The sequence below is a fragment of the Lathamus discolor genome, chromosome 20, assembly GCF_037157495.1.
Source record: "Lathamus discolor isolate bLatDis1 chromosome 20, bLatDis1.hap1, whole genome shotgun sequence".
Taxonomy (NCBI): Eukaryota; Metazoa; Chordata; class Aves; order Psittaciformes; family Psittacidae; genus Lathamus; species Lathamus discolor.
This window is the reverse complement of record NC_088903.1, coordinates 2,363,826-2,390,059: the sequence shown is the minus strand read 5'-3', so window position 1 is coordinate 2,390,059 and position 26,234 is coordinate 2,363,826. Positions and strand designations below refer to the sequence as shown.

At 46.7% G+C, this 26,234-nt stretch overlaps 1 protein-coding gene across 2 annotated transcripts; it reads left to right on the top strand.

The window, feature by feature from the left end:
* Window positions 1–4,790: 4,790 nt before the first annotated feature.
* On the top strand, window positions 4,791–21,779 carry WNT9B (Wnt family member 9B). 2 transcript variants are annotated; one of them, XM_065699285.1, is made up of 4 exons: window positions 4,791–4,901; window positions 12,338–12,594; window positions 17,935–18,200; window positions 18,737–21,779. In XM_065699285.1, exons 1-4 carry the CDS (start codon window positions 4,810–4,812, stop codon window positions 19,211–19,213), a joined length of 1,092 nt encoding a protein of 363 aa, XP_065555357.1. In that variant the 5' UTR covers window positions 4,791–4,809; the 3' UTR covers window positions 19,214–21,779. The 2 variants fall into 2 exon arrangements, with proteins under 2 accessions (XP_065555357.1, XP_065555358.1); XM_065699286.1 differs by lacking the exon at window positions 4,791–4,901 and adding an exon at window positions 5,016–5,079.
* Window positions 21,780–26,234: the final 4,455 nt, after the last annotated feature.

Genomic DNA, 26,234 nt, shown 5'->3' with positions numbered 1-26,234 from the left:
CCATTGGGGTACAAGAACTACTTTGACCCTGCTCTTGTCTCTTACCTTGAACAATCATAGAATCCTTTGGGTTGGAAGGGAACTTTAAAGGTTCTCTTTAAATGTAGTCCACCCCCCTACAATGAGCAGGGACATTTTCAACTAGATCAGATTGCTCAGATCCACATCCAACCTGACCTTGCAATGATGGAGCATCTACCACTTCTATGGACAACCTGTGCCAGTGCTCCATCAACCTCATTGTAAAGGTGTCTTCCTTACACCTAGTCTGAATCTCCCCTCTTTAAGTTTAAAGCCATCACCCATTGTCCTCTTGCTGTGCAGGCTGTGATGGCCCTTCATTTTGACTCCGAATGCTTCATCATTGGACTTCAGTGTCACCAGCCTTCCTGAGTGGCCCAACACACCATTTTATCTGATGAGTAACACCAAGAAGGCTCACTTCAGACTGGGTCTGAAGAAAATCTGATCATTCCATCTCCCTTTCTTGGAATACTGCACAGACGTAGAGTGCTGGGGCCTTTTACTAGCAAAGAAAGTGGAAATCCAGGATTTCAGCTTATATCAGGTCCAGACTGGGGTCTAGGTTGGAAAATCCACCATAGCATGGTGAAGGTGGCTGTGCTCACACTGCAGTTCAAAGCACCCCTCACAAACCTGCTTTTAGTGGTAAGAGCCAGACCCTGGTGTCTTGTACTTTGAGACTGCAAGATGTCCTTCAGGTCCTCTAGAAACTCCTGCTGATGCTTCTCACTTTTACCTCCATCCATCTCACATGAGGGCCCACAGGGCCACTGGGCTCCTCAGCAGTGTCACCCTGCTCTGGCCAAGCTTCTGTCCATTGTGCAAGTGGGTAGATGTAGCTACTACCTACCACTAGGTAGGTACTACCTACCACGAGGTGATTGTAGACCCAGTTACTAGACCTTGATCCTATTGTCTCTCCAGGTAAGACTATGCCAGGGAGCCATCACCAGCTACTTGGGAGCAGTGAACATTTCCAAAGGAGTTTCATCAGGTTCCTTTCTGCCTTTTTTCTTCCCAGTTTTGCATATTTCTGGTGCTTTGATATGTCCCTTGCTTTCATTTCTGCCATCTTTGTAATTTGAGTTTTCTTTTGATCCATGTCCCAATTTTCCCATTTTTCTGTTTAGATTTTCCAGTTTGGCTCATGCCCAGCAGTGATGCTGTGCAAAGGCAGATTCCTTGGGCAAAGCACGAGAACAGAATGTGCACGTAGAGGCTCTCCTCCCAAAAAACATGCCAGACACCAAGAATTTGCAGCTTAGGGACTTCCCCAGCCCAAGGTGGTGTTGATGGGTTTAGTAACACTGAGGGGTTTTTCTTCCATAAATCTACTTGGTTTCTCCTTAAATTGCATGCAAACATCTGGCTTCTGCGACACGGTGCAGCCGGCAGTCCCACAGCTCCTGGTGGGAGTGTCTTGGCTGTGTGAAGAGTGCCATCCAGGGCATTTTGGGGTTGGTTTTGTTATTTTTAAAGCCACCAGCTGGCTTAATTTAATGCCCCAATAGCTGTAAGTTCTTGTCCACCATCTATCAGCCAGGTCTGGTCTGGAAGATCCCTCTTGTATCCCCATCAGTCGTCTCTTTTCCAAAGTGAAGTATCCCAGCTCACTCAGTAGCTCCTTCTAGAGACACCCTTCTCTGTTGTTGATCACTATTGCTGTAATTCTCCAACCCTTTCCTAGTCCTATTGTACTCCTACCTGAGATGGGAGGAGGACTGGATCTCAGCTTAAAGTTCCATGAAATCACACAGCTTATAGACAATGGCTGCTGTTTCTTGCCATTCCTGCTGACATAAGCTAAGGAAGAACATAAATCTTCCATAAGGGATCAGTTGAGTGTTAGTAAAGCAACAAAGCAACGCTTGGGTCAAGATCAGAAGCAGTCAGTGCTCCAGAATATTACCTGTGGTGAGCTGAGGATTTATTTACCCCTTACCCTAAAGCTGCTGGGAAAACCACCATATTCCCAGGATATTGCAACACAATGGGGCATGGGAGGAGAGATCTGTCTCATGGTAGGAGGATGTCTACAGTGTGATTGTCTATATCTGAGCTAATTTCCCACTTTATGGACAATGAGTTTCCAATAGACAATAAGCATTTCATTAAGTACAGCCTTCTATAAAAATACCATCTCAAATCTCCTGGATGGTCACGGTGGAGAGCAGGACATCAGGAGTCACTGCAAGAGATCAAGACAGGAAACACATCTGGTATACGTGCTATTCTGCTCTCCTCATTGACAACGAAGGAGAATCAGAGCAGGGAAATGTGACGAAGATTACCAAGGGTGGTGAATGATGGCGTGACTAAAGGAGGGCTACAACTCTTCAGCTGGGAGTTCTGGGCTCTGTCAAAGGGATGAATGCAGTTCTTACTCGGGCAGTTGCCAAGCTGCCCATGGCTGTGATTCCTAACCACAGGCAGGGATCACTTGCTACTTGAGCAGTCCAGGCACACTCAACACGTGCCATGGGCTGGAGTTAGGATGTTGGGTGCGGTCCAGGTAAGCCTACTGACACTGCTGTGAGAGAGGAGCTCTTTGGTTCTCTTGAATCCCTCAAAATATCTTTTCTCCAAAATCTTACAACTTTCGGCTTTTTCTTGTGAATTAAATAAATTTGGGTGCAATTCAGTGAAAAGCTCCTTGAAATGCCATAGGTAAAAAGACTATGTAAACTATGGGTATGAAATAATGTAGATACTTGCCCAAATGGCTACAGGAGAGTGAACATTGCAAAAAGCAGTCGACCCAGAAAACTGTTTGGTTTAGCAAAAATATGGCCATTGTGGCAAATGTCCCTGAAAGTGCTTTCAAAACAGCACAGATCAAATCAGCTTTGAAATAAATGAATGTAACTAGAGCGAGATCTACAATGTCAAGTCCTGAAGCATCCCTACCAGGAACCTGGATAACGCAATATGCCAGGACAGAAAACAACTCTTCTTTTTCCAGTTTTTTGTGGTTTTATTGGCTTATGAACTCCATGATAAAGCCTAATCCTGGGCTTTGCACTGTGCAGTGGAGCAAGCAGAGCTGTTAAACAGTCTTCTCACCATACAGGTCTCAAGTGCCCTTGCTGCTTTCCTGCTTTCAACTTCTTTCCCTTCCACTGATGTATTAAGCCCTGCTCCTTCGAAGTCATCAACACATCTCAGCCCTGCCTCTGGCAAAGCATTTTCCATTCCTGCTGTCGGCACAAAGCATTACTTGACCCATGTGTTAAGGCACCCATATCCCTGCTTCATGGCTTGTTTCATGCCCACCTCTACAACCAGCTTGTCTTAGCATCTCTCCTGACACCTTCCTCTCTGCTTCAGACACCAGGGAAAAGACCCTGCTACAGTGGCTCCCCAATGAGCCAAGAAGGAAGAGAGGTCTGGGGTCAAGACGAGCACTCCTGTTGTCCGCTGTGCTGAAGGCTAAATGCCCTTGTGGCAGGGTTGCGCAGGCAGGAGGTGGGACAGCTCAACTCCATCATCCAGGCAGGTTATAGAGATGCTCTACCTTGGGAAAGTGCCGTGTGTAGGAAAAGAAGCAGCAGCAGCCCAAGCACACCCTGGAGAACGACACTGGTGTCAGTAACAGAGAACAGGTCTCAGTGTACCCTCCCCATCATGAAACATTTGAGGATACAGCTGCAGGGATGGGAGCACTTACAGGTCCAGTTGGAGTTCCCTAAGTGTGACTGGGAAGTGCTGTGTTTCACAACCTTGTACACACCTCTACGCAAATGTTTGCAAGGCAAACCTGATGAAGGAGGGTGTGAAAGGCAGCAGTGCACCACCAGCTCAGCAAAGCTGCCATTATCATTTATTCCTTGGGTGGATTGGCTTCTTTGGCTACCTGCCTATCTGGAGCCCTACCACGTACGTGTCTCCATAGTCCTGTGATTTTATGGGAGTGTTTTCAAAACACAGGGATTAAACCTCCCTAACATTTGTCTCAATGGACACTGGGTTCTGGTCATTTGTTGCTGAGTTCCTCTGTGAAAGTGTGTGTAATTGTGCTTGAGAGGATCAAGCTGCGCATTAAACAGTGCCTACCCTGCAGGGTCGTGCATCCATAGGACAAGCGCCCAGAAAGGTGTGGACATCTGCATCCTTGGAGGTCTTGCAGGACAAAGACACAACCATCCTTATCTGGGTTTGACAGCAACCTGCCTTGGGACAGGAGGATGGTCTAGAGACCTCCAGAGGGTCCTTCCTACCAACATTTCTATGAGATGTCTGCTTGTGCAATGCATGTTTGGTTATATGTGTCTGTGGGAGCATGCTCTGTGCATGGGATCTCCCTGGTATGTCCATGAACATTAAACATTACAGCAGTGAGCCCAGGCAGAAGCAGAAATGGGTCAGGTGTGTGCTGGGTGCCCAGGCACCGCAGGTGCCTCTAGTTTTTTCCTTGACGCACCAGTTTAGCTGTATAACCGGGTGCCCGCAGCTGTCAAAGGCAGCAGTAAACTTTGGCAGCAGGATATTCCCTATATGCTATTCCATATGGCACCGTCGAGCATCCCGAAGCTGCTATGGGGACTGCCAATGCTTGTCCCCCGCGCCCCGCAAGGATGGAGGGACCTGGTGGGACGCGACCCAGCACGGAGACCCTGAGGGCTCTGGGGGCCAGCGGGTCCTCAGGGAGCCCCGGGGGTGCCCGGCGGCTGTGGGACGGGACGGGACGGGACGGGACGGGAGGAGGGGGCCGCCCCGCCTCCCGCTTAAAGAGCCGCGGCGCCGGGCGGCCGCGCAGTGAGCTGCGGAACGGCACCGCCCGGCACCATGCCCTGCGCCTTCGGCCGCATCCTCATCATCCTCCTCCCCATCCTCCTCCTCCTGCTGCCGCCGCCGCCGCCCGCCGCCGCCTACTTCGGGTCAGCACCGCCCGCGGGGATCGGCCCCTGGCGCCGCCTCCGCGCAGGGACCCGGGGAGGGAGCGCGGAGGGTCCGCGGGACAGCACTGGGTGGGGGGGAGCGCGGAGGGGCGGCGGATGCTGCGCTGGGGGACGGCTCGGAGGCTCCGCGGGCTGCTGCGCCCCTGCGCGGGTCCCGGTGAGCGGCGTCCGGCGGGGAGTTGCGGAGTTTGAACGGGGTGGGAGAAAGGGTGCTGGGTGTGAGCACGGCGGAGAAACGGGACAAGGAAAGAGCGAGGTGTGCACAGCGGGACGCAGGGACGGGCTGGAAGATGCTGGGAGCAAACGGGATCAAAACTTACTCGCTTGAACCGAGCTCCGTTTCTGTTCAGGGTGCGAATTAGCCCCGGGTGGCTGCAGGCTGTGACACCCCGCTCCAGGCTGCTCCCCTGGAGGGAAGAAGGTGGGAGGAGGGAGGCCGGGCTCAGCAGAGAGGTCCGGGTGACTTGTGGGTGCTGCGGGGCTCAAAGCCAGCCCAGGGTGCGCTGGGGCGCAGGGAGGCAGAATTGATGCTTCAGCCTGGATACGGCGCAGGATAAACCTGGGCACGACTGCCCCGGGTGCGTGTCCTCCCCACATATTTCAGGTTGCTTGGGTTAAAGGCAAAGGTGGGGTTTTAACAGATTGGGTCAATGCAGAACTTCCCGTGGAGATGGGTTTTTGGTTTGTTTTCTCAGTAAGCTGCTTTGCAGGGAGGTTTTTCAGACTCTTGTGCTAAGCAGGGCTGTTAATGCTCATCTCCCAGTGAGTGTAGAAGAGCCACAAATACCAATGCATTCAGACACTGCTGTGAGTGATGGTAACAGCCAAGACAGATCTGAAGGGTCTTGGTTACTCTCTACTGATCCTCCCATCAGGTGCCAGACACTTCTTACATTTGCTGGCGAGTAACTGCAGGTTTGGCACTGCTTACATAGGGCAATGATTGGTATTTAACTGCTGCAGCAAAGCTTCCTTAAAACAGATGGATTTTAAGTTAGTTAATTGTGTTGTTTAGCCTAACTTGTATCTAAGCACCTGCTGCCAGGGGAGAACTCTACCTTTGTTAGCCATTCATGGTGTGTATGTACACATGCTCTACAAAGGAGCTGGGTTGTGGTGAGTGTTTGGCTTTCCAGCTACAGGGACATGTGCTCAGGGTTGTACTTGGTGGAAGTGAATGTCTCTGTGCCCTCCTTTCAGATAACTATCACAAAGTGGTCACTGAGTATTGCTCAAGCTCTTAAAGCAACCTGAATGATTCTACATCTTGTGACAAGGATCTGTTTGATAGAAGCTGCTTCCTGGGCATGAAATCTGAGTGTGCTGCCTCTTGATGGTGCCTAGCTCAGGATCTGAGGCTGCAGTTCCACTTCTGAGAGGTGCTCTCCTTGAGGGGTTTGTCATGGGGCTGCCCAGCGAATTCTCACCTCTCCACTGAAACATCACAAGAAGGAAACCAAAGTCTAAGAACTGCTTGGGTGCCTGGTAGTGATGAGCAATGTGATCCATGGGTGCTTATTTTGAGCCCATAGACATAGAGTAACTCTAGTATCCAGAAGTCCTGATGTAGATGCCCGGTACAGCTTAGTTTGGGAGTATCTCGCATTTAAATTACTACTGAATTAGAGGGGACCTTAGGCCCTGGTGCAGCAGTCCACCTCTAAGTTCTGCTGAATAGGAAAGACTTATGCACAGGAGCCAGATCTTTGTGTTCCAAACACTTACTTGAGGAAACCTCCGAAGACGTAATAAAAGGTGCAGGAGGCTTTTGGGTGCCAATCTGCAAAGAGAGGACCTGAGCCCTTTCTGTTGCATACAGTGGCTTTGGCAAAGGTGAGATACTGCTGTTCGAAAGCAGTGAAAATGCCAAGTTTGATTCCATCAGGACCAAGGTAAGGCAGGAAGTGCACAGGGTAGTCCAGCAGAAATGGTCCAAGGGCCCAGCAAAGATGAAAATGATCTATAAATACACAGAATTAAGCCTTGCCATACTTTACAGAGCCTTGCACTGCAGAAATACCAGCAGCTGTGGGCAGACCTCTGAAGAGCACATTCCCATCACCTGGGGTTGTTAGCCGTCTGATGTTAGTGCACTGGCTATGCTTGAGCAGACCTTGAACTGCCCATGCTGGCTCCACAGAGGGGTACATTGCAGCCTGCAGGAGAGGGGGAGAAAATAAGCTTTACATGAAGTGTGGTCCGGCTGTTGTTCAGGTGATGTTGGGCTTGCCTGGCTCGTTAGATGCAGGAACCCAGGAGTGGCTGTCTCTCCGGTACACAGGCAGTGTACACCTCTTGACTTCCTTCGTGCTTGTTTTGTTTCCACCTTTGCTTCAATCTCCCCCATGCTGCAGCCCCTCTAAAGTATTCCCTCCTCATCCTAGCCCTGCTTTTGCTTTCAGGATGTACAGCTCCTCGAGTGGGAATCTCTCTACACCTCACTAAAAGCTCTCAGCCTCCTGTTGCCTTCTTAGGGGCTGGGTTTCACAAAGTGGAAAGTAGTTCAGGCTGTGCTGGAGGGCAAAGAGCTCCTCAGAGGGTGTAAGGGGATCTCTTCCTGGAGTTAGGGCAGAATTCAGGTAGGATGTTGTTGGATAGGCGGGAGTCACAGACTTGGTTAAAGCCTTCTGCTGGAGTGACCTCCATGGAGCAGGCTGCAACATGTCTCATTGATGGGTCAGCTTGGCCTGTGCACTGTGGGCAGCCAGGTCTGCTGGAGCCATTCTTTATAACTCATCCTTGAATACCTGTGGTAGGTACATGGGCTCCAGGCTTCCATGTGCTGTCTGCCTTCACAGCTCCTCTTAATTCAGCCTACCTGTGTCCTCTGGAGCTACCTCTGCTCCCATCAGTCAGTGACACAAATGTTGCTCGTTTCATGGTGGAAGGGGCCCTCAGAGAGTAAAACCAACACAAGACTTGCAGGTCTATCAAAGCTTAGTTCTGAAAAGAGCTTAATGTGTCAAATGACATCTTAATGTAAATAAGGGTACCTTCAAAAATGCTGTCCTCACCTGTATACCCATGGTATACAAGATAGAAGGATACCCCTGCATCCTTCTGTCTATCCCCTGTATCCCCTAGAAGGACACCCCTGTATCCTTCTAGAGATGTTGAGTAAGCTTTGGGTTTCATCTTTAGCCCAGTTACCTACATTCCTATGTTTGCTTTGGTAACTATTATTGAAGCATGTCCCTGATGAACCTACTACCAATAAGGACTCTGCTGTCCAGTTCTGACCCTGGAAAGATTTCTGAACATGTTTCTTTTCCTTTTCAGCTGATAAAACAAATGCTTATATTACTTCCAGGCTGACAAATCCTTCCTCAAAGTACAGTATACCAGGAGGGTTTGTTACAGCATCTTCCTTTGCATTCTCAGACACACAGAGTACTGGGATATTTAAAGAGTGTATTAGCAGAAAGAGAGCAGAAACAGAGAAGGAAGGCAGCTTTCAGATGAGACTTGAAAAGACAGAATCTGTACTGATTGTCACAGCAGAGACAATGTGTGGCTACAGATGCATTGACTAGGTTAAAGACTTTTCTCAGATGCTTTTTGCTTATCTTCTGTTCCCAGATTCTCTTTAGTCACTGTGTCAGGGTACCAGACTGCCTATGAAATTGTCCCATTGAATGCTGAGTGTTTCGTGTAAGGAGTGTGGCCAGCCCAGAGTTAGGCTGAGTTAGGTCTCCCATGTAATGATCAACCAGACTGCTGTCCTGCGCTGGCTGTTCAGCAGCAGGGAATGCACTGCCCCGAAATCAGGAGCTATATGGAGGTGTTTCAGTGACTGAGGCAAGAGAGGGAAGGATGTAAACCAAGTATGTCCAGTCTGTGGGAGCACAGAGCAGGTAAGGATGAAGAACGCAGTGCAGTTAGAGTGAACTGGTGCATAGGCACTGATTGCAATAGTTCCCAGCTAAACCCTCATGCCATACCTCTCGTCCTGAACCAGCCATCTCTTCCAATGGAAGAATTTTATATGCTGTTCCCTGTGGAGTTTCAGGAGAATTGGTTTTTTTTTTTTTAAACAGAGGCTATATCTGGACACATCATCTGTTGCTGTTCCCAAAAATGGTTTGCAGCAAGCAGAAAAGCTCATTGAAAAGGATTCCAACTCATAACCTCACGTAAACCTCACCTGAGATTTTAATTCAAGCCATTTTTTCTTTGTGAGGAGCAGAAAGCTTGACAGAAAACTTGGAGGGCTGCAGGTATAAAGAGGGTCTGAAATGACAACTCTGATGGAGAAAGGTAAAACACCTTTGAGATCAACAGTTTATCCCAAGATGCTTCTCTGGGGATTTCTGCCACCTCCTTTGTAGACAGTGGATGGTACAAAGCATGGAAGATCATTCCCTACCGTCAAGGCACTACAACACTGCTGCTGGCCGTCCATTTGTCTAGGGATGAATATTGAGGATGAAATAATGTTGCTTCTGAAAGGATTAAAACTGTATTCCACCGAGTTGCCAGGGAGAAAGGAGAGCCGAGGACCTATTGTGCACTGCAGTGGCCTTGATTTGATCTGTCATTGTCCCATATTCTCTTTCACCTCTCCTGAATGCTTGTTGCAGTTATCTGTGGGGTGTAGATATTTCTGTGGAACATGAAAGGCCCATGAAATCAGATATGGAGGACTGTTGTGGCTCCCTTTGATTTTTCTTCTGACTTGGGAGAGGTAGAAAAGGCATATTTTTAGGGATTTTTAAGATCTTTCAGATCCAGAGGACACTGGGCATTGCACAGGAACAGGCTCTCATTAAAAGTTTCTTAAGCAGCTGGAATGTGGCTGGAAGGAGATTAAAGGAAACAGATGAATTTAGCAAAGTGCTTAGACAGAAAAGGAGGGAGAAATAAAAGTTGGAGATCCTTATTGTTCTTTCAGATTGCTAGCAGGTGTGCATTAATTCAGAGTTTATTTTCTTTTTCTGCCATATGATCTGTAGATAATAAACTCTAAATCATCTAAAATCAATGTGCAGTTTGCCTAACTGCAAATATCTGCATATTTTCTATTTAATCTTGTAAGAATGTTCTCATACTGTGATCCTGATCTGATCCCATGGTAGTTTTACCGTAACGAAACACAGTTACAGTCAGTGTTTGCTGGGATTTGCTCTTATGGGTAGTCTTAGCTGTGCTTGTTGGGACTTTGAGAGTGGCTTCTGCTCCCAGCTTTGCCACTGAACCTTACAATCATAGAATAGTTAGGGTTGGAAAGGACCCTTAAGATCATCCAGTTCCAACCCCGCTGCTATAGGCAAGGACACCTCACACTAAACCATGGCACCCAAGGCACGATACAGCCTGGCCTTGAACACTGCCAGGAATGGAGCATTCACAACTTCCCTGGGCAACCCATTCCAGTGCCTCAACATCCTTACAGTAAGGAACTTCCTCCTTATATCCAATCTAAACTTCCCCTGTTTAAGCAACTTTCCCCTGTTTAAGCAACCTGGGGTAACTCCTTTTGTTTCTCTGCCTCCTGACCTAAATTGAAAGTTACCTGAGCCACTGGTTTTGAGAGTTGTGTCTGTGCGCTGATCTGATGGAATGAATCCCGATCTCTGTAGGAACTTGTTCCTAATTATGGATGTGTGAGTGCATCTGGAGGTTGTAGGCTACTGTGAGAGTGAATGCAGAAGCGTTGCAAGGTTAGGTCAGCTGAATTGTGCTGTAATCCCCATGCCTGGGTAGAGTGGATTGACAACAGAGATCTAGACATCTAACTCCGAAATAGATGTTTAAAGTATGCAGAGGACTAAAACTGTAGCTGCAGCGCTTGCACTGTGAAAGAGCCACGCTTTTACAAGGAACCCGATAATGGTGCAGAGGTGAAGAACCTCACTTCCTACACTGCTGTGGGGAGCTGCTTGTTTGGCATTGTACCAGCTTACTGCCTCGTGTCTATCTCCATCTGCCTGGGTTTGCTCAAGCACTGAAGGTAATGGGGAGCTGCTGCACTGCTGGTGGGGATGCCACAGCCAGGTGGTCTTTGTTTGTAGATGTGCTTCAGAGATTGCTCCTGCTTGCATCCCTCCCTATCCACCCTTCCTGGTCTGACTCCCACAGTCACTTGGAGGAGCAGCATAGCCCAGTTTGCCTGACTGGGAGAGAGCAACAAGAAGGAACTGGCTCATCCGTTTGTCCATGTTGAAGTGCTTGTGGGCTTGCAAAGCAAACAGCAGCGCTTTGAGGAGGGAAGGCGTAGTCTGAAAATGCTCATATTGGGGCTGAGACATGTCCAAAAGTAGAGGTTTTAGGATGTTTCCATTTCTCTATTTATTTTCTGGGTGGGGGTTGAGGCACTCGCTAATTCTTACCTGTTTGGTAATAAGGAGAGGCACGCCTGATCGATGTTGTGCAAACGCAGGACTGTTCCCAGGTTGTTTGCATCAGAGTAAATTAATTTCTCTGTGTTTTCAAGCAGCCCAAAGGTATTAAGGGAGATAAATTTTGCAAGAAAAATATTCTCTTGCCATGAAGAGTGAAATCATTTGTCTCAAGTTTGTGACATTTTTCAGCTGAATTATGTATAAACACATACAAGTGCATTGCTGTGGCATTTGGGAACACACTTTTAGTTGAGCTTTCCTTTATTTTTTTTCAGTACAAAAATGTTTTCCAGCAAAACGTGTGTTTGCCCTAGAAAGGTGGTCATTGATAATGTCTCCTTGTCGGTCTTAGAATCATAGAATGATTCGGGTTGGAAAGGACCTTAAGATCATCCAGTTCCAGCCCCGCTGCTGTAGGCAGGGACACCTCACACTAAACCATGGCACCCAAGGCTCTGTCCAACCTGGCCTTGAGCACTGCCAGGGATGGAGCACTCACAACCTCCCTGGGCAACCCATTCCAATGCCTCAGCACCCTCTCAGTAAAGAACTTCCTCCTTAGATTCAATCTAAACTTCTCCTGTTTAAGTTTTAACCCATTACCCCTTGTCCTATCACTACACTCCCTAATGAAGTCTTCTGTAGCTGTGTCTAGTAGCATGGTACTGGTGCCCAGCAAACCCTGGAAGGACGTGGTTAATGCTTTAAGGAGTTAGGACAGAGGTGTAGCACTACTGAATAAACCAAATCTCTGTATGAGATAGTGAAAGTACTGGAAAGGGAACAAAGCTGCAGGGTGTGAATGTGTCTTCTTCATGGAGTCAAGAAAACTTCCCACCAGAGGCTGCTGGTGACGGCACAAGTGCATTTTCTCTTTCTCCCCACAATGTTAATCTTTGGCTTGGTGTGTGGTGGAGATGGGATACTAGATCTAATCAACCTGTGTTGGTTAATCTTCTGAGCTGGTAAAGAACCCTGAACATCAGCTTTCTGAATATCCTTCCCTCTGATCACCTTTTTTCCTTCTAGGATTGCCATCCTCCATCACTCACTGCCTTTTCTGCTTCCTTTCAGCTTGACCGGGAAAGAAGCTCTGACCCACTTCCCATCCCTGGGACCCTCCACGAACGCTGCCCAGGGGAAGGTCCACATGAAGCAGTGTGACTTGCTGAAGTTGTCCCGCAAGCAGAAGAGGCTGTGCCGGAGGGAGCCTGGCTTGGCAGAGACCTTGCGGGATGCCATCCGGCTCGGAGTCATGGAGTGCCAGTACCAGTTCCGCAGCGAGCGCTGGAACTGCAGCCTGGAGGGACGGACCAGCCTGCTGAAGCGAGGTACAAGGTAGTCTTTTGTTTGCAGTATAAAACCCCACTTGGCGCTGTAGCCCCTGGAACATGCATATTTCTCAGCCTGGAGAAGAGAAGGCTCCTTAAGGGGAGACCTCAGAGCAGTTCCAGTGCCTAAAGGGGCTCCTGGAAACCTGGAGAGGGGCTTGGGACAAGGGCCTGTAGGGACAGGCCAAGGGGAATGGCTTGAACCTGCCCGAGGGGAGACTGAGCTGAGCTCTTAGGCAGAAGCTCTTCCCTGTGAGGGTGCTGAGGCGCTGGCACAGGGTGCCCAGAGAAGCTGTGGCTGCCCCATCCCTGGCAGTGCTCAAGGCCAGGTTGGACACAGGGGCTTGGAGCAAGCTGCTCCAGTGGAAGGGGTCCCTGCCCGTGGCAGGGGTTGGAGCTGGAGGAGCTTTGAGGTTCCTTGAACCCAAACCAGGCTGGGATTTTATGATCTCAAATTAAGCAAAGTGGGGCAGAAACCAGGGAGTGCAGAGCATCTGTTTTTCCTCAGAATGGCAGCTGTACAGTTTGGGCCCTTTGGTAACAAAATACGTCTTATCCTCATCTTTCTTGCACAGTTTATCACAGATTGAAAAGTAAAAGGAAATTCACAGCCTTAGCTTGTGGATTTTGTTCCGAGACCAGAGTTTCCTAGACTTGCTGTCTTCCTTGGTTGTCAAATGTGGATGAAACTGAAAAAATTAGGGTTCATGCTTTATGTCAAGGGTCATTTTAAGAGAAGACTCTTTTTAGCTCTTAGGATATCACTGTATGTAAACCTTTGCTGTTCTCAGATACGGAATTTAATCTTAATTTTCTGTTAGAAAAAGCTATTTATCAGCATTGAGGTATTTCAGTGCATGTTGACAAATATCTCCTAAGAGTCTTTCACATTGATTTGGAGTTTCTGCAGAAGTTCAGCCAGACGGGGCAGAAAATCCACTGGCTTCTCTTCACCAAATGCTTTAGAGGAAGGAAATGTCCTATAAATTCTCTATTTGAGGTAGGAGGGAGGTAATAAATCCTTCAAATTGTGAGAACTTGAGAAAAATGGAATGAAGACAGACCCCGAATAATTTCTTAATACAAGCTCCCAGAGCATGCGTATGCACTTCGCTAAACCTGTCTACATCCGAACAACGCCTGGCTGCCTGTTACCATTTCTGCTCTTCATTATTGCTTAGTAGCATTTACTGTTACAGTCTTCAGTTTTAATAGAGTTTCAGACCTTTGATAACATTTAGTAGCTTAGTTTTTTCAAAAAGGGGCCGAATAAGCCAATATTAACTCTGATGAAATGAAAACGTTAATTTTAATTAGCATCGGGATTGCAACTTTTTAACGTTTCCATTTAAAATTATCAGATTTTCTTAAATACTACATTAATATTTTAGTAAACCGGCACATACAACATCAAATTTACTTCATTGAAGGGCTCTAGTGGGGCTTTTTTAGTGCACTGTGGAAGAAGCAGTTCGTGATGATGCTGAGTGTCTTTCTGACATCCGTATCTTCATCAGCCTCAAAGAACTTTAAAATGACAATTGAATAATCCTCATCTTCAAATAGCTGGAAAACATTTCATTATCTCCTGGTGGCGTGCCTTAACATTTCCAGCGACTCCTGACTGACAAAATAAAATATCACCTGTAATTTAAAACCTGTTTTGGCAGACGAGGAGAAGGGTTTGAAAACTTTTATTACACAATCTTAAGGATCAAATGATGATTTAATACAGAAAAGTATGCTGTGTGCATTTCCTATATGAGAGGGCAGTTGGCTGGAAGCAATTATTAGCTCTCGTTTTCCATTACCTTGCGAACAGGTTAGCTACACAAAGAACATGAATGCTTTCAGCTAACACTTTTGATCTGTTCCTCACATATTCCTACTGCTGTCTTGCTGCTGCCTTGGAAATTGTTGGTTGGACAATGGACTATGCTCCTTTCACACAAAGAGTGATGGAGAGTTTTGAAACTGATTAAATAATGCAATATTGCCATGGTGTTGGAGAAACCGTGAGGAAAACCACACACTTTTTAAGTGTCTTTGATGGTTTTATGAGGGCAAGAGGGGAAAAAAGATCATGCTCAGTGAGATGGTTCATTTTTGTAGTAGGTGAAAACTTAACTTGCAGTCACAACTGAAACACTGGGATATCTGATTCGGATCACAAATGCTTTTCGTGCTTCTAGAGATGCCACCATCTTTTTTTTCTCCTTTTTAAATATTTCTAGTAAGAAATACAGAAAAAAAGCCAGACTTTCTGGGTTTTGAAATGCCAGCTTTGCTATTTTCACAGTCAGCACCATTTCTTGTTTTATACTGACACTCCTCTAAATACAATTGGAAACTCCGTTTGCATAACCTACAATCCTAATGTGACCAAAGGATATTACTCTTCACTGATTCATGCAAAATTGCCCTGTGTTCCTTCTCCACTGTTTTAAACATCCATGGAAATAGCTAGATTTAAATGTATTCTGGAGAGACATTTCAAGCCATCTTGTTGCACAGTGGTGGCTGGTCTCTTTATAAAAAGCAATGGTGAAATTTTGTTTCCTAGGTGTGTCAGAAAGGCAGTTGATTGCTGCTAAAGTCAGGTAAGAAGCGTTTCATCTCAAACAACATGGATATTTGGGGGAAATAAATACCTGTAATAAAGACAGCTCAAATCCAGCTACTCAGAAAAAATCCTTCTGGAGAGATGAGCAACCCTTCCATCCATTAACCCATTTCCTTCCTTCACGTTGGTTAGATTCTTTGACCTTCAAGCAGTGATTTCTTTGATATGATGAAGAATCTAGGAGTGGTACAAAGCAGGGCCACTGACACAGAGATGGAGAATTTCCATTCGTGGAGATTTTGAGAACTCGGGTGGACACAGCCCTGAGCAACTTTGGCACTGGAGTTAGCCCTGCTTTGAGCAGGAGGTGCTACTAAAGACCTTGAGAAGGTCTCTGGGCTCCCCTGTTTCAGTTGGTTGGGTTTGGATTTTTGTTCCTATTTCTCTTCTTTTCCTTTTTTCTTCTTTTTTTCCTTCCCCAGAGATGTCTCTTCCACTTGGTTTGAAATGCTCACACAGTCTTTAGTGTAGCATTGTAAAATCTTTGCCCTTGAGCATCTTTCCTTTGGCAGAATCACCATATGGCTAAGCTCCTTCTATTCTAGTTTTCCTTGTGGTCTAGATCACACCACACCACAGAACAGTGTCTTGCCATTGCAGCAAACATCTTTCTGTATTTATAGGCAGCTGAGCTAAGAAATAATTCCAGAGAGCTCAGGGGAAGACTTGGACATGTGCAAGGTCCTACCAGAGGGAGCTGGTTTGCTTCAACATCTTGAAATTCAACTCTGATGGATGTTTGTGACTGAAGTGCCCAGGAAAGTCATCTGCATTTGGATGCTCGCCCCTTGCACTGAGTGTTTAGGATTTCATTTAGTCACTATCAACACAGTCAATGGGGTCAGGAGAGTGACTCATCCCTAAAACAGACCCTGAGAGCCTGGGAATCCACTCCAGGCTCCACTGGCTGTGGTGACAAGATCTCCATTGACATAGTGGGTGGATAGATACGCAGGACCCATGGAGAAACCTCTATTTAGATCTTCTCAAACCATGCTTGTTGAAGCTGATTGCTGCTCATTTGTGCTAGGTCCCACTGAAAATCCAGCTTCAATAGCTGCTCTGCTGCTCCCTGTTACCCCACAAGGACTATTCAGTGTTTCCTTTACTCATGTGGTTTGTGAATTAAACAATTAAATGGTGACCAATCCCTTATGACAAAGTAGAAGGAATCATCTTAGACTTTTCAGACAAGCATTTGGCAGCCTGGTGACATTGACCCTTTGCCATAAAAGGAGGTTTGGTGGGAGGAGAAGAAGGAGACGATTTGGAAGTATGCTTGTTATCTTCAGTTACTGCTGTCTGCAGTGGCCTGACCACAAGCAGTGGTCTCTGATTTCAAGTGGGTTGAAACCTGACCAGCAATTACATGGAGTGCCACAGGAGAAACCAAACCATCACTGCTCAGAAATAGCAGAAGCAGTGTGGTATTCCACAAAGTCAGATTTAGCAGGGTATGTGGAGCTGATTGGTGCTGCTAGCTTTATATGGTATGGGAAAGAGTTTCCAAAATGCTCTCCTCTCTTTTGGTATGATTTAGTGACATTTTTTCATTATTCCTCCAGTACCCCAGGAGATCTTATAGAGAATCATCAACCAGAGAGCTTAGTTGCAAGTTACTTGTCCCAGGGATACAGCTACTGAAATGATGAGGCAGGAAGCAGTCTTATTGATCTCCTTGACTGCCACCTTTTCTTGACCCTCATCCACATCCATACTGTTGCGAGATCTTTCCTCTAAAACTCTGCAATTCCAAAGAGCTCCCATGAAGTCTATTTTGAAGTTCCTAGCGCAGCCTCTCCATTGTGTTCATGATTAGTCAATTCTTCATTCTTCTGACTGTTAGCTATCAGAACTCTTTGTCCTGTTCTCTGCTCAGATTTATGGTGACCTCACTCAGATCTCAGCAGTCAGTGGTCTCATCTATTATTACAGCTGCATGGGAATTCTTTGAGGGAACAGAATGATGGAAAGATTTGATGTTGGACTGGATGAATTCTAGAAGTGCCTTCCAACCTCTGCTCAGAGGGCTAACTGCAAGACTAGATCAGATCTCTGTGGTTTCTGATGTGGAATTTTCCAATGTGGAATGTTCTTTTGCTTTAATGTGTTTTCTTCCATGCAGCATACATGCAGGAGAGTTGTCCTTCTTGCCCATGATATCCTTCAACATGGAACCTTTCTAGTCAAACTACGAGTGCTTTTTCCATATGAAATGCTACTGTGCTAACACAGTCTCAATTACAAATATTTTAAATAACAGGTCAGATTTTTAACATATTTTTCAGTCTGTTCTAAATATTTCCCGATTTTAAGCCCCAACATGGTTTCAATGTCCGTCTTCACACCTATCAGCTCTGTGGTGAGCATGAGGACAAATGGAGTTTCATGACTGCTGCTTTTTGCAGTTGAATATTCTCCCAAGACTATGTGGCTGTTGCTACCCATCCCTTCATTCATGAGTGGTCTCCTGTCATCATATTGAATTAGTCACAGCCACCAGGTGAGGCTGGGGTGTTACTGCATCAGCTACTTCAAACATGATGTTCAGTTTCTCTGCTAGGAATGGTGTGCAGTTAATGGAAGAGTTTTGTCTCTTTGTGTTTCTAAGTCATGTGCTTGATTTTGGCTCATGGACTAGGGAGGGCTGGTGGGTGGATGAACACCTTATTTTGCCTTTTCTGCTCCTACCTTCTCCTAATCCTTCTCCTGTGCAGGTTTTAAGGAGACTGCCTTCCTCTACGCCGTATCCTCTGCTGCTCTCACCCACTCCTTGGCCAGAGCGTGCAGCGCTGGGCGCATGGAGCGCTGCACCTGCGATGACTCCCCAGACCTGGAGAACCGCAAGGCCTGGCAATGGGGAGTCTGTGGAGACAACCTCAAATACAGCACCAAGTTCCTGAAGAAGTTCTTGGGGCAGAAGAGGATTGGCAAAGACCTGCGGGCCAAGGTGGACATCCACAACACCAACGTTGGCATCAAGGTGAGGAGCTGCACCAGCAGGGCTAGAGTGAAGTTAGGACTCTGTGCAAGGCTTCTAAGCCAGCATCAGCCAAGGCTGTTTGTGGGAGGGCTGTTTGTGGCCCCTACTCACAAACCAGACCTGCCTACCTCTGTGTCATGGACCTTAAAACACTGATTGCTCCCTGGAAAGACTTCTGGGGTGAGGAGTTGCATGTTGAGTGGTAGAGTAGCATCCTGTATCCTCTAGTGGCATCAGGGGCTGAGTGACAGCAATGCACAGCATGGTAACAGCTGTAAAACTCAATGGCTGAGTTAATTCATGGACATAGGGAGTTTTGGGAACAGCTAAAGCTTCAGACATGGTGAAGATGACACTCTTGAGATCAGTTCTGAGTTTAGTTTTTCCTCCATAAAATAGGAATAATAATAAATACTGAATAATACCAATAAAACTGAGGTACTTTCAGTCTGTCTGCAGTTGGAGGTGTTGCCTTTACCCAGAACTAGGCTTATGGGTCCTGGCAGATAATGACTACCCTTTCCGTTCCTCATCAGGCTGTGAAAAATGGTCTCAAAACCACATGCAAGTGCCATGGTGTCTCTGGCTCATGTGCTGTCCGGACATGCTGGAAGCAGCTTTCTCCTTTCCATGAGATTGGACGACTGCTGAAGCTGCGCTACGATGATGCCGTCAAGGTCTTCAGCACCACCAATGATGCTGTGGGACACTCGGAGCTGGCTGGCCCACAGAGACACAGCCATTCGCCCAAGCACCCTGCTTCACCCCGCTCTACTGACCTGGTGTATGTGGAAGATTCCCCTAGTTTCTGTCGTCCCAGCAAATACTCCTTGGGAACTGCTGGGAGGACCTGCTCTCGGGATGGCAACTGTGACAGCATGTGCTGTGGACGAGGCTATAACACCCAGAGCCGGCTGGTTACCTTCTCTTGCCACTGTCAAGTGCAGTGGTGTTGCTATGTTGAATGCCAACAGTGCATGCAGGAAGAGGTTGTCTACAGCTGCAAGCAGTAAAGACAGCGCTAGAGGGCCAAGACAAGTCCTAGAGCACAAGGAAGCAATAGGGAGGGAGAGATGTGATTCTCTGCTCTGGGGTGAGGGCAAAGGCAAGAACCAAAAATGTCTGGTGCTCCTATTATCTCAATGTTGAGATCCTCCAGTCTGGGGAGGACTCCCATATGAGGGGTGAAAACCAGAGGTTTTGTGAGCTATCAGATCAGGAAGCAGGGTCAGAGAGTGGGGGTAACGTGGGGACAGCAGAAACACTGAAGCAGTCAAAAGTACCTCTCATGAGCTAAAACTTGTACTCTGGTCTGCAGGAGCATCCCCTCCTCCATCTCTAACTTGCACTTATGTAAATGCATTGGGGTGGTGAAACTGAAATTCTGGGGGCTTGAATTAAGGGACCAGGGAAGGAACTAACCAGAGGCTGGATCCTGATGTAGCAGAGCCAGCTGTGTTCCTGCACCAAGGCAAAATGACTCTGGCAGCAGAGGTCTTCAGTGCAGTTCTCTAGCTGCTGGTTGAACCCTTTCTGCTTTGAACTCAAAGACACGCTGTTGAATAATCTCATCTCAGTGCAAGGATTATGCCTCAGAAATACCAGTTTACAAACAAATGGAGCTCATGTCCATCATCTCCCAGGTCAAAGTTTGGATGTGAGGCTCCAAATGCGTGTTAACCATGTTTTAATCTTGCTGTACACAGGAGACCTGGAATTGCCTCTGTTACAGTGTACGTACTGCAGGAACTCAGACGAGGTCTGGAAGTGACCCCTCTGCAGCATTCTGCCTCGCAGGGAGTTAGTTATGGTGGTGGATCCAGGGTGATGGTGCCAATTATGCATCTTTCCCCCTCCCTCCCTTGGCTCGTCCCAGTCAAACCTTTTTGTCTCATCACCTTTTTGTCTCGTGTGTACCACTCTGCGCTGGTGCCCAAGGTGCATCTCGTCCCACAGTTCTGCCCTGTGCTAATGACAGGGAACATTTCTGAAAGGGAATGAGGAACCACAGGAACTGGGAGGTTTATAAATTGCAAGTCACGAGTGACAATCTCTGCACAGGGGAGTTAGATATATCCAGATAATGCAGGCACCTGGCAGGAGAGAAGGTGACCTGAGGGAAAAGAGCACAGTCCATTACACGGTTGTGATGCCCTGACTTGGAGTTGCATTTACCTAGTTCACTTTAAACTGAACACAACATAAACAACCTGTTTTGTTTCTTTTGGCTGTGTTTTGGGAATGGCATTCCCTGCCCCCGCCACCAGGTACACACAGATATGTGTAGCACAAACTGGGTGTTGAACTCTGTTACAGTGCTTGGCAAGGTATTTGCCTGCTCCAGAGCTTGTCCTGGTTAATCCTATAGCAGCAGTCAGAGTTTTTATTGTGAACAGCTTTGGAGTGTCTCTGAGATAAGAAAGCTGCTGTATTTACTCAGTGTTGGTAATGGCTATAAACCAGCGAGCAGGATGCCTGTGTGGAGATGGGCTGGTCTGAAAAGAATACTTAAATCCTTAAACTCCGACCAAAATTCATTGGCAATGTCATGGATGAAGATGCTGGTGTGGGTTGCTTAGATGGACTCATCCATAGGCTGAATTGGGCAAGTTTTCAAGGTGATCAAGTTCTCCTAATGAGAGGTCAGATCTCACCTGTATTCTCCAGCTCTTGGGTGTGGATCTCCATTCATTTACTGTGCTTTGGACAATCACACTGCAGGGAGCAGTGTGAACTTACCCTCTCTTTGTCTTCACCTTGTTGCCCTTTTGGGTTTTTTTTTTTTTTTACAACTATTTTTGATTTCTGCTTCATAAAAGGATGGAGGAGAACTGCCTCAGAGCAGATCTAGCCATTAACTGGCCCTTCAGAGGCCACTATGACCTTCCCTTTGGCTACCTACAGGTCTTTTAATGGGCTTATTCCTTTTTATCCCGTTTCTGGCTCAAGTTAACTTGAACTGAATTAAAGTGCTTATGACAGGCATAGTACTGCAAATAGGGCTAATTGGCCTGATTTTTGTTCTACCTCCTAAATACCTAAGAACTTAACATTGAACAGACCATTATTTACATGTTGGCTTTAATCCTTTTAGAGTTGAAATCTTCCCATGAGTCTCAATGTTGAGCACTCAATGAAAAAACATCCAAGTAAGTTAAAATCGGCATCATTGGTGATGTGACAAAGGAACTAGCTCTGCTCTACACTTTTGATCCCAAGCTATATGGCTACTGCCTTGTTCAATCAGAGAGGATGGAAATACCACATCATGGGAGGGATATCTGGGGATCCCATGCCATTGCATGGGGCATTCTCATTTAATGAGGGACTGGGACTCAGTGGAAGGAGGGGGGAAGCACAGTGGATCCTGCAGTGGAGGAGATACTTCTCTGTCCTCTTGCTTTTCCTCAAAGCTGCACTTGTGAGTTGTCCACTTGCCAGTAATTCCTGGGCATGCACAATCCATTCTCCACACCCAGATGTTATAGTCTGGGGGAAACTAGAATGAATGCTCCTTGATGGTGGAAACTTCTCTTGATGGTCTCACATTTCGAAGTGAAGCTTTTTGGCTTACTCAGACTCACTCTTCTGTACTACTCCTGTAAAAAACAGAGGAGAAAAGCACACGGGAGCAGGCGTGTTAGGGAAGTCTTTTAGTCTTCTCCAATGACCTGGTCCTGCAGTGAGCATGGAAGGAAATATATGTTGCTAACAGCTTTCATTTTCCTCTGAAGAGCATTTCCAATCTGTAGGCTAGTTCTCCCATCCACATGGCAAAAAGTGTTATTTTAATAATACCTTTTATCTGGCTCCAGATGCTGCAATGCTTAGAGCAGTAGGTAAATGCATTTCGGAGGCACGTGAGGTGTTTTGCACAACAGACTCAAAATCAGGACCAGAAGGATGGTGAGATGACCAGACTTCTTTATTCAGGCAGCTCAATGAAGCCCCTTTAGTGTGGATAATTTGGACTAAACTGGTTCTTTGGTACTCCTTCAGGCAAAGAAGGCACATTTGAAGCAGGATTAGATACTGCTTTGCAGCACTTGAAAACAATCTTGGGTTATTTTGTGTGTGTGGTCCATGTCATATGGACTTTGAGGCAGTGTCCCCACGTCCCTTACCACTGGTGTCTGAAATGTGAAGGGATCACCTCTAGTTAACATTTCCTTGAGGAACCAAGACCAAAGCATCCCCTTGAGCAAAGCTCTTCTGCCACCTCCTGGAAATACAGGATGTGAGGACCTGGACCTCCATTTGGTCTGTGTGTGAGCTGCATACTTACACATCCAGTAGATGTGCTGCCTCTTGGTGCAAAGAAGTTTCTGGAATGAGAGGCTGGAGATATAAAGGGATCCCACTTAAGCCTTTACATGGGAATCCTTCCAGCAGCAAAGGTGAAAGCTTCTGCCCTGGCTATAAAAGAATTCTTTCCCAGGTGCAAATGTATTTCGACATGCCCAACAATGGTAAAAATCTGAGCTGTGTATGCTTTCTTGTATAGTTTTTTGATTCAGGCTGGATCCATTCCTATGGTGCACCTAAGATCCAAGTAACCTGAGAACAGCGATAGCTCTAATACTCCTAAACTGGCTGGGACCCCCACTACTCACACCAAGGCTACTCTGCAGACACGGGTTAGTCCCTGGCCCTGTGTGTACTTCCTAGGCTACTTTTTATTGCCTCTCCTGGTGTGTTGTGGTGCTGGGCTTGGTAGCAGTGGATCCAGGATGCTTATTGCAAGAGGGAAATAGCAATCCATCAGAAAAGCTTTATAGAAGTGTATGAAGTGCTGGTGTGGAGGGGCCCCACCATCCCCAAATAGAGAGCTGAACCTGCTTGGGAAGGAATCACATATCTGGAGGCTGCTGGGTGAAATGGTTATACACTGGTATTCCTTGTGGTGTAAGCAGGGATGCATACAGCACTTATTTGCTGTGATGGAAGGGCAGTGCAATGCTGGGGTCAGAAGTGTTTTATTAGATCAATAAATATGGCCATGGAAGCCAAGAAATGAGCAGAGTAACAAACCCCACTTCTACACCTTGTGTAAGACTGGAAAGACGGTTTGTGACAACAGAGTATGTCACTTGAAATCAAAATAAGGCTGAGCTTTAAGGGAAACAAAACATTTGTCTACCTCAAGATGTACAACTTTTGTGACAAGAAATATGGATGTTATTTATATATTTTTATATACCCTCTAGAAAGAAAATGGTGCTACGGGGTTTAAGTTGCATTACAGTCCTGCTTGTATGTTGTCCTCATTTTTATATAATCCTCTCGATTATAACGTGTATCTGTGTAGCTGGCTGTGCTGTCCAGTATTGCACTAATGTCTGCACTGCTGGTGTTCTTGTCAGTCAATAAATACATAAAAAGTTCTCTTCTAAGAACGCAATTTCTGCCTTTCAAGGAACATCCCCTGGAAATAGCTTTGAATAACTCCACTCCTCCGTTACCACATTGACATTATTCTTCTAGTTCTGCCTTACCTGCACCCTCTCCAGAAGACAAGAAGCAATGTCCATTTCTGCCCACCCAGCAGTAAGGGTTGAGCTCAGGTATGTCTGTGTTAAGGAGATGTGACACTAAGGGAGCCAAATCTCATAGAATCATAGAATAGTCAGGGTTGGAAAGGACTTTAAGATCATTCAGTTCCAACACCCCCGCTATGGGCAAGGACACCTAGCCTGTAGCTGTGCCTGGGATTGCTCTGACCCAGGTGTAGGACCTTGCACTTGTCATGGTTGAACTTCATAAGGTTGGCATCAGCCCAACTCACAAGCGTGTCGAGGTCCCTCTGGATGGCATCCCTTCCCTCCAGCGTATCAACCGGACCACACAGCTTGGTGTCATTGGCAAACTTGCTGAGGGCGCATCAATCCCACTGTCCGTGTCAGCAACAAAGATGTTGAACAGGACCTGCCTGACTCTTACTTCCAGCACATTGTCCCAAGGCTTTGCTTAGGAACCTGAGTTGGCAGTGTTGGATGGTATCCTCTCTGTCAGCTCCAAGCAAAACTACCCATTCTTATCGGCATCCCATGTTAAACAGTGCATTTTTAATATTAATGTCTACAGATAAGATATTTTGGCAACTATAGCGGGCAGAAACTGCCCATCAAAATAGAAATTTAGGAAACTTTTATAACCCTTTTGTTTGTGGATTGAGATATCCCATAGTTTCCTGTACTTACTGATACTCCTCATTTCCAATCAAGGCACATATTTTCCCCCTGAACTTACATTTCTCTGCTGTTGCTTAACCCAGTGTCACAAATGTTTTCCAGAGCATTCTGGAGATTCTTCTTCTTTCTCTCTTGGTTAGTGGAATATGAGGTCTGCCACCGTTGATGCCTTGGATCTATCAGATGTTGATGATATTGTCAGTATCTGTCGGGAAAACATTTTGGATGCAGAAATAAGTCCCAAGACTACACGGGAAAGGTCCCTTACAAAAGGTGTGTTAAAACCGCTCGGCTGCTAGCTCTGGTTTAGCAGCCTTGCAGAACCAAGATATAGTACCTACAGGGATGCTTTTAACAGCATGGACAACAGGGCACTTAGATTTTGTCACCTTTGCTCTATCTGCTGCCAGCTGCTTTCCTATATCATTGCAGGCAGCTGGGAATAGATATTTAGATGTCAGATCATGTGTTGAACTATAAGACATTTGCTTTAGTGCCAGGTGCAGTATCATCTGTAGAGGCATGCGTGTTCTCACATTTCAACTGCTTTGCACCTTAATAGACCCCTGCTTATGTAGAGAAATTGTAGATGTCTGTGCAAAACTCTGCTCAACAGCTTTGTTGCATCCTCCTCCCTTCCCCACCCCCCCCAAACACCTCCCCAGATCCCAGCTATACACACTGCTCCAGGTGTTTGTTCCTGGGAGTTCTGCAGGTCTCCTCTGACACTTATCAGTGTCATGTTATCAGTTACCAGGCTGATGACACAACTCTGTGTATGGGCAGGATGAAGAAGCTGACCAAGCTAAGACTTTGTGCTCCTGAAACATCCCCAGAAGGAGGTCTTCTTGGATTCGGGTCCTACTTATTGAATCAGTGACCTTCTGAGTCACCTGCTGGCCCTTGGAAGGGCTCTGCTGTGAATCTAAGCTTGCCTGATCCTGTTGTAGATACAAATCCATACTTTTTAGTTGCTTTGATACCACCTTCTTGCCTGCTGCCTGACCCGATGTGCTGGCTTTCCTCCAATGTCCCTTACCACATTTTGCTTTTGCTTCACTTTCTTTTCCCTCTCCCATCCCTGATTCAACCCAGATTCTTTCTTCTTCCCTCTGTGCTGCTCTTGTCAAACCCTACCTGGCTCTTCCATTTCTCCATTCCCTCTTGTTTTTAGGAGGAAAGTTATTCATGGCATTGCACTGCCCCAGGCAAGCTCCAGTGCAAAAATACCTTGGGAGCATGGGGGCATGGCTGGGGTTAGCAGGGTAAGCAGGGCCAAATCCAGCCATACCTGTAAGGAGGCTGCTCAACCATGCTGGTAAAGTACATTATGTGTGGAAAGGGAGCACATTTGTTGGTCCTCCAGCTCCCTGTGTGGCTACAGCTGTGGTTTATACCCACCTGTAGGGCACAGTCCCAGCTTTTGGGACTAGTGTTTGTCCTGAGAAGAGCTGTCAACAGGGTGTGAATGGGAGTTCTCATACAATCAAATTCCCATCAGAAAGTCACCTGGTCTGGAAGAACTAGGAGATGCCAACAGGTCCTTGTCCCCTTGAGTGTATCCCAGTTACAGCCCAAAATCAGGGGTTGTTTTGATTTTCCTCTCTTTTAATTCTGGGGCAATTTCTTCTGGTGTTTGATCATTTCACCCCTTCCTGACTTATGCAGGTCTAGTAATGGAGGAAAGGAAAAAAGAGCAGCAACAAGCTCTTCCCTGTGAGGGTGCTGAGGCGCTGGCACAGGGTGCCCAGAGAAGCTGTGGCTGCCCCATCCCTGGCAGTGCTCAAGGCCAGGTTGGACACAGGGGCTTGGAGCAAGCTGCTCCAGTGGAAGGGGTCCCTGC

Coding starts and splice junctions, on each gene's coding strand:
- WNT9B (XM_065699285.1), top strand. CDS start 4,810: ATGCCCTGCGCCTTCGGCCGCATCCTCATCATCCTCCTCCCCATCCTC. Junction 4,902..12,337: donor CCCGCCGCCGCCTACTTCGG/GTCAGCACCGCC, acceptor GCTTCCTTTCAG/CTTGACCGGGAAAGAAGCTC. Junction 18,201..18,736: donor ACACCAACGTTGGCATCAAG/GTGAGGAGCTGC, acceptor GTTCCTCATCAG/GCTGTGAAAAATGGTCTCAA.